General features: G+C 51.9%; 1 protein-coding gene across 1 annotated transcript in view; it reads right to left on the reverse strand.

Annotated features, from left to right (window-relative positions):
• The window catches only part of ISM2 (isthmin 2), a 13,811-nt gene extending 4,548 nt beyond the window's left edge, over nucleotides 1-9,263 (reverse strand). Inside the window, exons 1-2 of the mRNA XM_003786947.1 lie at nucleotides 9,129-9,263; nucleotides 1,127-1,369 (exon numbers count right to left, since the gene is read on the reverse strand). Coding sequence (XP_003786995.1) covers nucleotides 1,127-1,369; nucleotides 9,129-9,263 — 378 coding nt within the window. The remainder of the gene's footprint in view (nucleotides 1-1,126; nucleotides 1,370-9,128) is intronic.
• Between the last annotated feature and the right edge of the window lie 3,881 nt (nucleotides 9,264-13,144).

Consider the following 13,144-nt stretch of genomic DNA (forward strand, 5'->3'; position numbering starts at 1 on the left):
AAAAAAAAAAAAATTACGTATGTGAAACTAAACTTCAGAAAACATTATTTTGGGTCATTATAAAGTAACATGAAGTCACTGAACAGAATTTTGGGGAAAAAAATCCCAGTAAGATATAAAGAAGATGGGTGGCGCCTGTGGCTCAGTGAGTAGGGCACCAGCCCCATATACCCAGGGTGGCAGGTTCGAACCCGGCCCCAGCCATACTGCAACAAAAAAGTATCTGGGCATTGTGGTGGGGGCCTGTAGTCCCAGGTACTTGGGAGGCTGAGGCAAGAGAATCACTTCAGCCCAAGAGTTGGAGGTTGCTGTGAGCTGTGACGCCACAGCACTCTACCAAGGGTGACAAAGTGAGACTCTGTCTCTGAAAAAAAAAGATACAAAGAAGAAAATGAAAATAACCTACATTCCATCACTGATAGATAACCTTCCAGTTTGTGTGTGTGTGTGTGTGTGTGTGTGTGTGTGTGTGTGTAGGTAGGTAGAGGAAAAAAAGGAGAAGCATACGTTCAGGTAATTTCAGAATGTTATGTTTTATACTTTTGTAGTTTTTTGTTTCTCATTTGGTGAAAGTGTTTTGCAAACTGTGGCTGCTACACAAACATGCAGAATTATTATCATTAGAGATTCCCAACAGGCAGTGGAGTGTATAATTCAAATTCTGCAGCCTCTCCACTTCAGGTGATTGTCCTCATGCCACCAATGCACCCTATTCTGCACCAAACCCCTTCTTCAGGGGCCTGCAGTGAAGGGTTGGTCATTGGGAGTTGGACCCTCAAGTCTTGTCCAGGAGACCTGTCCCAAATTCCCGGAATCCCTCATAGCTTGTGAAGCATTTCCCACTCACTTGATCCTCATGGCAGCCTTGCCAAGTTAGTACTGTTTGTCCCTTGCTATGGCCTAGGGAACAGAGGCCTGGACAGCCATGAGACCTGCTGAGGTTGACAGCTAGAAAGTGGAGGGGCAGGTATCCTCCCCATTTTGCCACAGGGAGAGCACGGGGGTCTGATCTGTGACTCCACACAGGAACCTCACTCTCTAAGGGAATAAGGTGGGGGGTCAGAACCACTCAGCCCAGCTCCTCTCCAGGTGCCTACTGGGCTAATGGCCCTTCTGTTGCTCTTACCTGGATATTGGGGTTTGGGGCACTCAAGTCTGTGTTGGCCAATCTTGGCAGCTTCTGCAGCTCCAGCAGTGAGGGGGTGTCCTCCAGGGTCCCAGATGGGGTGGCCCTGCCTGGTGTCAGGGCTGCTGGCTCCATGAGAGTCTGGCGCCTGTGTTGGCGTGGCCCTGCCTGCAGGTGGGCTCTGGACAGCTGTAGTGACTGCTCCTCCTCCCTGGGAGAGCTGGGATCTGGGGAGGCTGAGGCCTGAGGGATAGAGAGGGAAGTTGAGGTAACTGAAGTCAGGGTCACCCCCTGTGGACCCAGAAAAGGTTGTCCAGGGCGACTCAGGAGCCACAGCATCTGACTCTCTGGGGTGTGTATGTGGAATGTAAAATCTAAATGATGCCCTCAGCAGACAAGTGAGGGTGTAGCTGCACAGACAGTAGACTATCACAAAGTGCTTTGACAAGTGACCCACCTGAGACATAAAAAGAGGGATTAACACACTACCCAAACTCTGTTTTACAGATGAAGAAATGGAGGCCCAAGAAGGGAATAGAGCTGTTGAAGTAACGGTCTCACTGTGCCCTCCACAAGTCAGAGCAGGAAGGCCCCTTGCATGGACCTGGTCTTAGAGGAAAGTGTGCGGCAGGCCTGGGCCCATCCCCTCAGCACACTCCCTGTCCACCTGGCCCTGCCCATCCGTCCATGTGGGAGGTACATTCCTTGGCCTCTCTGACCAGTTACCATCCTCCAGCTGCCCCTCTTCCTAATCCAGACTGTTGGTGTGGCTGCTGCCAGCCAGTCGACTCCCTCCACCAGCTACTGGCCATGGTGTCCATACCAGGAAAGTCCTTGTTTCAGCTCAGATAGTAGGTGAAAGGCAGCTTCTGGTTGTCTCTGATTCTTGCTCCTATATTCATCTGCCCAGATAGTGGGGTACCAGGGCTCAGGGGCTATCACCTACCTCCAGGTTGTAACTATTGTCCAAGGCAGAAGCACCTCCCAGGGCTATTCTATGAGTCTTGGGGACCTGGCACCTATAGTCTCTGGCTCACTCAGACCATAGCCTTGACCCCTCTGGTCTCATATGTGGGCAGTATGGTGGCAGAGAGTCAGATAGGCCTGAGTTCAAACCCCAGCTCAGCCTTCTAACTCCTTTAACTTGGCAATTTCTTCATCTGCAGAATGAGGATAATAATTCCTCTCTAGAAGGACTCCACAGCATTTACTGTGTGCCAGGCACCATTCTAAACAATCATTCTCTCATCCTCCCAAAAACACTCGGAGGTGGGTGCTAACTGCCTTCCCCGTGTTACAGACAATGAAAACTTAGGCACAGAGAAGGCTGGAAACTTGCCTGAGGTGGCACAGACTTGGTAAAGCCAAGAGTCTGGGCCTGAGCCCATACTCTTAACCACTGTGCTATAAGGTGAGAGGACTGAGAGTCCCCTTCACAAAGCTTCATCAGTCTATTTGCTCACTCTCTCTGACTCTCTTGGAAGTCTGGAAAAAGAGACTTAGAATCTTCTTTCCCTCTGTAACCAACCCCTTCTGTGGTCCCCAGATGCCTGGCTCTAAGGCTCCAGCACTAAATGCCTGGTCCCAGAGCAGCTGGGGGCTGGTGTTAGCCTGGGCTGGGAATCTCTCGCTGAGTCAAAGCACTCTGGTCTGGACAGCAAGGCCAGATGAGTAGAAGGTGGAAGGATGAGTAATGGGACAACTCAGCCCCTTCCTTGACCAATCCCAGAGGTCTGCAGTATCCCCAAGTGCTGCCTTCCTGGCAGCTCCCACCCACAACTCCACCAAAGCCCTAATTTCCTCTGTGACTTTGCTTAGTGGTTCCACTCTGACTGCAGCCTCTGGGACATAGACAGGCAGTCTCAGAGCGGCAGAACTTCAGGGTCACACAGCCTTTTGGTGACTGGGCTTGCCAGTAGCGGGTGGTGGAGTGGTTCTCATCTGAGGACATTTGTGATTGTCACAAGTAGAGGGGGATTCTATTGGCATCTAGTAGACAGAGGCCACATATCCTACAATGCATAGGACTGCCCCCCAGTTAAGAGTGTGGGCTCTAGGCCTAGACTCCTGGCTTTACCAGGTCTGTGCGAACCATAAGCACTTCCCAATTCAGAAGGGTGACAATGCCATAGTTAAGAAGCCCTGCCCTAGAGTCTGGCTGTTTGGGTCTGAATTCTGTCAGTGGCCTAACTTCTGATCTGCAAGGCCCTGGCAGGGGATGTGACCTCTGTAAGCCCCCTCACCGAGAAAATGGGAACGACGACAAGAATGAGCCTCACCGGGGCCCTGCTGTCCAGCAGGTGCTCAGAATGTTCCTTTTTAGCCCTCCCCCACACTCTCCTCTCCCTACTGCCCAGTCAGACCACGAGATGAGCAAAGGTGGAGAAAGTCCTGGGAACTGTCACAGCCAGCCATACTGCCTCTCCTCCCCTAAGCTGCTGGTGGAGCCTCCTGCCCTGTGGGTCAGGCTCCCCCGCCCCGCTCCGGGAACTCTGGGAGTGGAAAGAAACAAGGGTAATATCCTTCTTAGTTTGGGTTCTCTTAAAAAGCCTGCCCTTGAGACAAGGATTCAAGCACAAGCAGTCCCTTTGGAAGGTGATCCCAGGAGACACCAGCAGGGCATGGGGGAGTGAGACAGGGAGGGAAGGAGCTAATGAAGGATGCTCTGTCTGGCAGTAGCCAGGGTGGGCACCTCTGGGAGCCAGTTTGGTTCATATGCCCCAGGGTGATCCCACCAGAGTGGACAATCACTGGTTAAAGACTGCGGGAAGCAGAAAGGACTTGCTCTCCAGGCACTTCAGGTTGGACACTTACAGCTCTGAGCAGGCTCTAGTGCCAGTGAAAAAGTCAGGCAACTGAGCATGGGCCACTGGAAGGAAGGCCTGAGGAGAGACAGGTAGGGGACCCACAGTGCAGACCTGTACCCAACTTCTGGGCACATGGTACGTACCAGGCCGGCACCAGACTCTCTATGTGCCATCTGTCACTTGCTCCAACTAGAATGTTAGTTCAGTGCAAGGCAGGACCTTCTGTTTGCTTTGTTCACTGTGTCCCTAGTGCCTAGCACAGTGCCTGGTACAACAAATCATTGCTGAGTAAACAAATGAATACTAGCAACACTGAGGGGCAAGTATGACCAGCTTTATGTTCAAAATGAGGCTTTGGAAACTCAGGGAGGTTAAGGGACTTAGGTAAATCCTCAAAGGTAACAATAACAGAGCTAGGGTTGAAATTCAATTCTGCCTGGTTTCAGCACCCATGTGCACACATGCATGGCATGAGACATGCAAGGACATGCATGACATAGCCCCTTACCTGCAACCATGCTCTGCATTCACAAAGCACTTCCATTTCCATCATCTTGTCTGGCATGGAATGGGACAGTAATGGGTGCAGGCTGGAGGAGTCTACATGACCAACCTGGGTTCAAATCTCAACTTGTACACTTACTAGCTGTGTGACCTGGGGCAGGTTACTTAATCTGCCTTAGTTTCTTTCTATTAGGGAAATATCAGTGCCTGTTGTATAGGGTTGCTGAGTTGGAGTGGTGCCTCACGTGGTAAGCATGCAAAGAATGCCACCTGGAGGTGGTGATCGATGGTTCTCAGAGGGGAGAGGGAGGTGTGATAAGAAGCACCCCTCTTGGCCGGGCTCAGTGACTCATACCTGTAATGCTAGCACTTTGGGAGGCAGAGGCAGGCAGATTTTTTGAGGCCAAGAGTTTTAGACCAGCCTGAGCAACATAGCAAGACACTGTCTCTACACACACAAATTTATTTTTGTATTAGCCAGATGTGGTGGTACCAGGTGGTACCAGCCACCAGGTAATCAGGGGACTGAGACAGTAGGATCACATGAGCCCAGGAGCTTGAGGTTGCAGTGAGCTAGGATCACGCCACTGCGTTTCAGCCTGGTGACAAAGCAAGATTAATCATGTCTTAAAAAAAAAAAACATTTGGCTCGGCGCCTGTGGCTAAGGCGCCAGCCACATACACCTAAGGCGGTGGGTTTGAATCCAGCCCAGGCCGCCAAAACAACAATGATAGCTGCAACCAAAAAATAGCCGGGCATTGTGGTGGGCGCCGGTAGTCCCAGCTACTTAGGAGGCTTAGGCAGGAGACTCACTTGATCCCAGGAGTTGGAGGTTGCTGTGAGCTGTGACGCTATGGCACTCTACCCAGAGGGACAGCTTGAAGCTCTGTCTCAAAAAAAAAAAATTTGTACCCCTCTTTCCAGGCCATATCCCAGTTCTTTACATCTCATTCAGTCTGAAGAGCCCCCATCCCCACTGATGCAGAATCTCTCAGCAGCGGTATTCTCCTGGTGTTCTAAAGTGAATTCTAAGACTCTAGCCTGTCTAGAAACTCTTCCTATCTCATACGTCCCCCTCCCCCTGTCTTTTAAGCATACATGTGGAATTTCACTCATGCACAAATACACAACTCCATTCTGTGGCGGGGGGTTGCATTACTGCCCAGATACAGATGAGATACATCCTCACCAATTCTCTCTGTCTCTCTCTCTCTCTCACACACACACACCACACATCCACTTATGCTTACCCTCCCAAGCTTGCCAGTCAGCCCCTGTCCCGTGTATTCCCAGTTGGGATTACCAAGTCCTGATACCCACAGACCTCCTTGCCAGGCCCCAGCCCCCCTGCTTATCTGTCTCAGCTCCCTCCTGGGTTTTCTGTTTTCTCTTTTCCCTTATGCCTCAAGGGTCAGAAGTGGTGTCCTGGAGAGTCAAATCCAGTAGCCATGTGCAGGCCAGCACCTCCCCTCCCTGCAGCCCCAGTGGTGAGGCTGAGGTCCCTCCACAGCTCAGTCACTCTGGTCTCTGACTCTGAATGCCCACCATTCAACAGAAACAGCCTCTTTAGCACCATGGCAGGAGAATGGGGCTGTATTTCACCCCTTGGCCACCCTCCTGATTGGTATATACTACCTTTTATTTTTTTTTAATAAGATGGGGTCTTCCAGCCTGAGCAAAAGCAAGACCCCGTCTCTACTAAAAATAGAAAAACTGGCTTGGTGCCTGTGGCTCAAGTGGCTAAGGTGCCAGCCACATACACCTAAGGTGGCAGGTTTGAATCCAGCCGGGGCCACCAAAACAACAATGACAGCTGCAACCAAAAAATAGCCAGGCGTTGTAGCGGGCACCTGTGGTCCCAGCTACTTGGGAGACTGAAAGAGACTTGCTTGATCCCAGGAGTTGGAGGTTGCTGTGAGCTGTGATGCCACAGCACTCTACCCAGGGGGATAGCTTGAGGCTCAAAAAAAAAAAAAAGAAAAAGAAAAACTCACCAAGCATGGTGTATGCCTGTAGTTCCAGCTATTTGGGAGCCTGAGACAAGAGATCACTTGAGCCTAAGAGTTTGAAGTTGCTGTGATGAGTTTGAGAGCTGTGATGATGCCACAGCACTCTACCCAGGGTGACAGAGACTCTGTCTCAAAAAAAAAGAAAGAAAGAAAGAAAGAAAATGGGGGTAATTTCCATGTGAAATGATGTGACAATGAACAACATCATGTTAAGTAATTTGTGCGACTCTGTGAGACCCAGAGAATGTTCCCTTCCCTTCCATCATCCTCTACTTTTAGATCCAAGAGCTTTTGTGTTCTTTAATTTCTTCATTAAGGTCTTTGGGCTGGTCAGTTATTTCTGACACACCACCCAAGTCCCTAGAATAGCAGCCTGCATTCTCTCAACATGATCCCTTCACTAACACTTTTAATGTATAACAGCTTTAACACAAATCACACGGACCGAGGAACACTGTCAGAGCTGGCTGGGACCAGGGGGGTGATTTAGCTCCTCTTTGTAACATGAGGAAATCATCCAGGGTAAGTCACCCATGCATTAATGGGCCACTGGGACCAGAACCCCAAACCGTGGGCTCCAAGCTCTCATGGCACTAATTTGATTTAACATGTTTTTGAGGACTCTGCCAGGCCCTATACTGGGGACTAAGGATATGACTTTGGCTCTGAAATAATTCATCTTCCAGGCTGTTCTTGTTGGGGGAAGATTTGGCAAACATACTAAAAATAATTGCAATACAAAGCCATAGTACTAAAATAGAAAGGATTTATGCCAAGTGAGTAGAAACAATGCCAATTTAATAAATTTTATTACCAATATCATCTCTATCTAGGAAGGACTGGCCAGAGGCCTCTGAATTTGTCTACAGCAGTGATTCTCAACAATTGGCGGGGGTGCTGAGGTGTCCCTCAGAAAACATTTGGCAATTCTTAGGCCTGTCTGGAAGGAGGGTTCTACAAGAATTTGGTGGATAGAGGCCAGGGAAACCATTAAACATTCTACAATTCAGTAAAGGGTGGTCCCTACCACAAAATGACCAAAGTGCCAAGCAACCTGGTCCATGGGAGGCATTCTCCCATAGATGAGCAACCTGGTCTATGGGAGGCATTCTCAACAGGGGCAAAATTGGACTGGGGCAAGGGGCTGGAGGACAAAACATCTCAGATATTACAACGGTTTGTGACATTCCAAAGTGCCATAGTACATAAACAGTCTATCTGTGGAATTAAAACTTATTAATTAAAACTTCATGGGGGGCTTGGCACCTGTAGCTCAACAGCTAGGGTATTGGCCACATACACTGGAGCTGGTGGGTTTGAACCCAGCCCAGGCCTGCCAAACAACAACAACAACAAAAAAAAAAAAAAAAAAAAAAATAGGGCTTCAGCCCCATATACTAGAGGTGGTGGGTTCAAACCCAGACTCCAGCCAAAAACTGCAAAAAAAAAAAAAAAGCCAGGCATTGTGGTGGGTGCCTGTAGTCCCAGCTACTTGGGAGGCTAAGGCAAGAGAATTGCTTAAGCTTAAGAGTTTGAGGTTGCTGTGAGCTGTGACGCTAAGCACCTACAGAGGGTGACATAGGGAGATTCTGTCTCAAGGAAAAAAAAACAACACTTCATGGAGTCAGTGGGGACAGAAAATCAAATCTAAATCTCCTTAAGGAGTACAGGTAAAAAAGATAGAGAAGCACTGGGCCTACACACATACCCTCAAGCGCAGCTGGGGTCCCTTTCTTCTCAAGCCTGGACACCAGCAGCATAGCCTAAACTCTGGCTCTTACTCATAGTCTCCTGCACCCTGCATGCCTGTCTGAGCCCTCAGTGTTCTTATCTGGAAAATGGGAAGAACTTTTCTGGTCTTCTCCTGTAACAGCTCAGTGCATGGGAAGACCCACCCAAGGCCAGTTCCTGCCCAGCGTAATGCAAGTCTGGCTGGCTTTGTCCTCAGAGGTATGAATGTCCACTACAATCCAGGGGGCAACAAACTGACTGCAGATGCCTCAGAGACAGGAGATATAGGTCCTGACAGATTACTGTTTCTCTCTATGGCCAATACCATTCTTCCATTTCATTCCTGGTTTATACTTCCAAGGCCCACCGACAGGCCACCAGGAAAGCGCCCCGCCACATCTTAGTGATGTCTTCGGATTTTCCAGGAACATAACAATTTAGGAGTCTCTGGCTAAGCATCGCAGTTAGAGAGCCCTACTCTACCTCTGCTTGTCTCAGTTCAGACGAAAGGGGCTCATCTGACCCTCGGCAGCCCTGGCCCGCCACTGATAAAAGCCCAGTGTTCTCCTGGCACCGTGTGGGACTGGCCTCCGACTAGCGCGCACCTGGACAGGGCGGCTGCAGGCGAGGTTTGCTCAGGGAGAGGGAGGGGAAGCCGGGCCACTGCAAAGTGGCGGGTCCCTTCACTGGGCACAGAAGTGAAACTTCTTCCCGGCTGGCCCGCAGCAGCCCGCCAGGGCTCGCGGCCACGCGCAGGGAGGCAGACCTCCGGATCTGCGCACCTGGCGATCGCCCGGTGCCCCGGGGCGTCCCGCCCGCCCCTGCCTCTCTCCTTTGGTGGCGCTGCCTGCGTCCCGGTCCTGCTCCCCGAGCGGCCAGAGCCGGCGGGCTAGGGAGGAGGACCGCGCGCCGCAGCCCAGCGCCCCGCAGCCCAGCTCCCCGCCGCTCACCTCCGCCAGCCTCGCGTGGCTCTTGGTCCCCGGCCCCCGCGGCTTCCTCAGGGGGAGGCCCCGCGACGCGGCCAGCAGCGCTGCCAGCAGCCCCACGCCGAGAAGGAGTCCCGCTCGGCCGGGGAGTCGACGCATCTCTCCCTCCCGAGGCTGCTGTGCCCGCGCCTCTGCGCCCCCAGCCTCGCGGTGGCCAGCCTGTTCACGCCCCGCCTCGCCTGCTCCCGGGCGGGAGCGCGGGGGCTGCGGCGCGGGCCGCCAGCGCCGGGGACTAGCGAGGGGCGTCTGGACGGCCGCGAGGACGCGCGGGGGCCGAGGGGGCGCGCGCGGGGCGGGGGCGCGCACTCGCACACCGTCTCGGGCCCCCGCCGGCATGGGCACCCGCCCTACTCTCTGGGTCGGCAGCGGCGGACGCCCCCCGCCCTCCCCAGGGGTGGCTCCTGGGCGCTCTAGGACACGTCTTGGCCCAGCGGGAGGCTCCCTTTGATCTGGCCGCCTCCCCGCCCTCAGTCTTGGCTGCTGTCGCCGTCTCAGCCTCCAGCGAATTCCTTGTCCGGGGAAGTTGCCGCCCAGAGCTCTCCAGCCACTCGCGGCGACTCCCGCGGAGCAGTGAGGGTCCGGTGCTATCTCCGCCCTCCCCGACGGCGCTCCGACTAGGACTCGACCTGGTAGGGCCTGGTGCGCGAGGCCGGCGGGCGAGGGCAAGCATGCAGACCTTGGGCAAATGTTATTTATGCGTAGAGGTGGGTTTGCTTGGGAAGAAAGCCTGGAAGTGACTCCCTCAGGGCTCTTCCAACTCCGCTACTTGAGGTGGACCAGGCTGGGGCACAGGCACTGACCTAGCATCCGCCATTCTGGACCCAGTTTCTTAGCGTGCTCTTAGAGCACTTTCAAAGTCAGGAGAAAGTTAAGACTGAGACGAGAAGATAAAGCGCCAGAAGGATAGTGGGGAGACACGTTTGAGGAGACTGGCCAATCCTGCCGTGCAGCCGGGATCACCTAGTTTTATCCTGGATCCTCCCGCGTAAACCACGTGGGTCAGCATAATGGCCTCCCACAAAGTGACTGAAATAAAACAGCTTGTGGCAATGATCAGGAGCTCGGAGGGGCAGGGATGGGGCGGTTAGGGAGCGTGAGCGCAGTGACAGGACAGGAGGGGTGGTGGCGGCAGGTCAGTCAGGAGCAGCGGAAGAGGGAAGACGTTGGAGAGATGTCACCCAGGGGCCACATTTAGGAGCACAAAGGGTTGGCCGCACTGGAGCTGGTGGAGAGGATGGGATCTTTCCGTGGGGGCTGTGCATTTCCCCAAAACTATGCCTAGTTCCAAGAGCACAGGCGAGAGCTGTTTGTATCTTGCATCGCAAGGATGACAGCCTGCATCTGGGTCGGCCATTGGGATCTCATTGCCGCTTTTGCCTTTGACAAAGTAGGTAATATTGGACAAGTTATTTGGCCTCTCTGTGCTTTTGTTATCTGTAAAGGTGTGTGTGTGGAGAGTGTTACCTGTCCCACTGTCCCAAGAGTGTGAGAAAATGAGAATTCATGATAAGTCAGATTTTATTAGGATGGACGATGGGGGTAACCATGTTTTGGCCAAAAGGTTAAATATTGGCAATTTCGTAAGGTTCAACCAAGTAAGATGCTTGGTACATGCCAAACACTCAAATGTTAGCCAAAAGAAACCTAGCTTTTGAGTGCCTGCTACATCGGTGAGGTGGAATTCTTTCTTTTTTTTTTTTTGAGACAGAGCCTCAAGCTGTGGCCCTGGGTAGAGTGCTGTGGCGTCAGAACTCACAGCAACTCCTGGGCTCAAGCGAGTCTCCTGCCTCGGCCTCCCAAGTAGCTGGGACTACAGGCACCTGCCACAATGCCCGGCCATTTTTTGGTTGCAGCCATCCTTGTTGTTTGGCAGGCCTGGGCTGGATTCGAACTCGCCACCTTGGTTTACATGGCTAGCGTCTTAGCCACTTGAGCCACAGGCGCCAAGCCGGAATTCTTCTTCCTAAGGTCTATTTTCACATCCAAATATTTTCTTTTCACCACACTTTTGCACCTTCCACCAAATCAAACTGATCCTGAAAGATAATGAGTTTGTTAATTCATGAGTACTTAACTGTGTCAGGTACTCCAACAAACTTCCGCTCCCCACTCCCCACATCCCTACCCCTCCCACACTGCTATACTGTAAGAGCCTATTAGGGGTCCTCAAACTTTTTTTTTTTTTTTTTTGGAGACAGAGCCTCAAGCTGTCCCCCTGGGTAGAGTGCTGTGGCATTACAGCTCACAGCAACCTCCAACTCCTGGGCTCAAGCGAGTATCTTGCCTCTGCCTCCCAAGTAGCTGGGACCACAGGCGCCCGCCACAACGCCCGACTATTTTTTGGTTGCAGCCGTCATTGTTGTTTGGCGGGTCCAGGCTGGGGATTCGAACCCGCCACCTTAGGTGTACGTGGCTGGCACCTTAGCCAGTTGAGCTATAGGCGCCGAGCCTCCTCAAACTTTTTAAACAGGGGGCAAATTCACTGTCCCTCAGACCGTTGGAGGGCCGGACTGCGGGCCCTGGGACCAGTCGGCTGCTAAGCAGGACAAGCAGTGGGGGCAAAACACCTGCAGGCCGGATAAATGTCCTGGGCAGGCTGCCCTGCGGGCCGTAGTTTGAGGATGGCTGGCTCTTTCTGTACTCACTCTTCTTCTCACTTGGGCCATGAAGCTGATTATCTTTTCTTTTTTTTTAAAATCAACTTCCCTGAGGTCTAATTTACATATAATAAAACACACTTATTTTATTTTTTAAATTTTTTTAGAGACAGAGTCTCAGTTTGTCACCCGCAGTAGAGAGTGCAGTGGTGTTACAGCTCAGGGTAACCTCCAGCTCTTGGGCTTAGGGGATTCGCTTGCCTTAGCCTCCCAAGTAGCTGGGACTACAGGCGCCCGCCACAACGCCTGGCTATTTTTTGGTTGCAGTTTGGCCGGGGCCAAGTGTGCAACTGCCACCCTTGGTATATGGGGCTGGTGCCATACTCACTGAGTCACAGGCACCGCCCAAAAACACCTATTTTAGAGACAGTCTTTTTTTTAGAGACAGAGTCTCACTTTGTTGCCCTTGGTAGAGGGTCTTGGCGTCACACAGCTCACAGCAACCTCCAACTCCTGAGCCTGGGCGATTCTCCTGCCTCAGCCTCCGGAGTAGCTGGGACCATAGGTGCCCGCCACAACACCCGGCTATTTTTTGTTGTTGTTGTTGCAGTTTGGCCAGGGCCAGGCCTGAACCTGCCACCCTTGGTATATGGGGCTGGTGTCCTACTCACTGAGCCATAGACACCGCCCGAAAACACCAATTTTAATTGTACAGATCAATGAATTTTGACAAACATATACATTTATGTAACCACCACCCAAATCACACTATACAACCTGCCCTTCCATGCCTCTAATCTCAGCAGCACTTTGGGAGGTCAAGATGGGCAGACTGAGCTCACAAGTTCAAGACCAGCCTGAGCAAGAGTGAGACCCACATCTCTACTAAAAATAGAAAAACTAGCTGGGCATGGTAGCAAATGTCTGTAGTCCCAGCTACTTGGGAGGCTGAACTAAGAGGACTGCTTGAGCCTAAGAGTTTGAACTTGCTGTGAGCTATGATGGCATAGCACTCTACCCAAGGTGACAGAGTGATACCCACTATCCCACCTGCCCTTCACTCCAGTTTCCCTCCATGCGCCATAGGAAAACACTGTGCATCATCGGAAAACTGCACTGTCTACATCCAGTACATCCTTTCCGGTTATCTGATTCTAGCCTTTTATTGTCTGAGCTGTTGCTTAGTGGGCTGTAGATAACTGGTAGCAAAGCAAAATAATTCTTGTTTATAGAAATTAAATTCTGGGCCTGGTAGGGTGGCTCATGCCTGTAATTCCAGCACTTTGGGAGGCGGAGGTGGGAGGATCACCTGAGGCCAATAGTTGGAAACCAGCCTAAGCATCATAGCAAGACCTCATCTCTACAAAAAAAAAAAAAAAAAAA

The sequence above is a fragment of the Otolemur garnettii genome, unplaced genomic scaffold (assembly GCF_000181295.1).
Source record: "Otolemur garnettii isolate 467f Iridium unplaced genomic scaffold, OtoGar3 scaffold00020, whole genome shotgun sequence".
In the NCBI taxonomy this organism is placed as follows: Eukaryota; Metazoa; Chordata; class Mammalia; order Primates; family Galagidae; genus Otolemur; species Otolemur garnettii.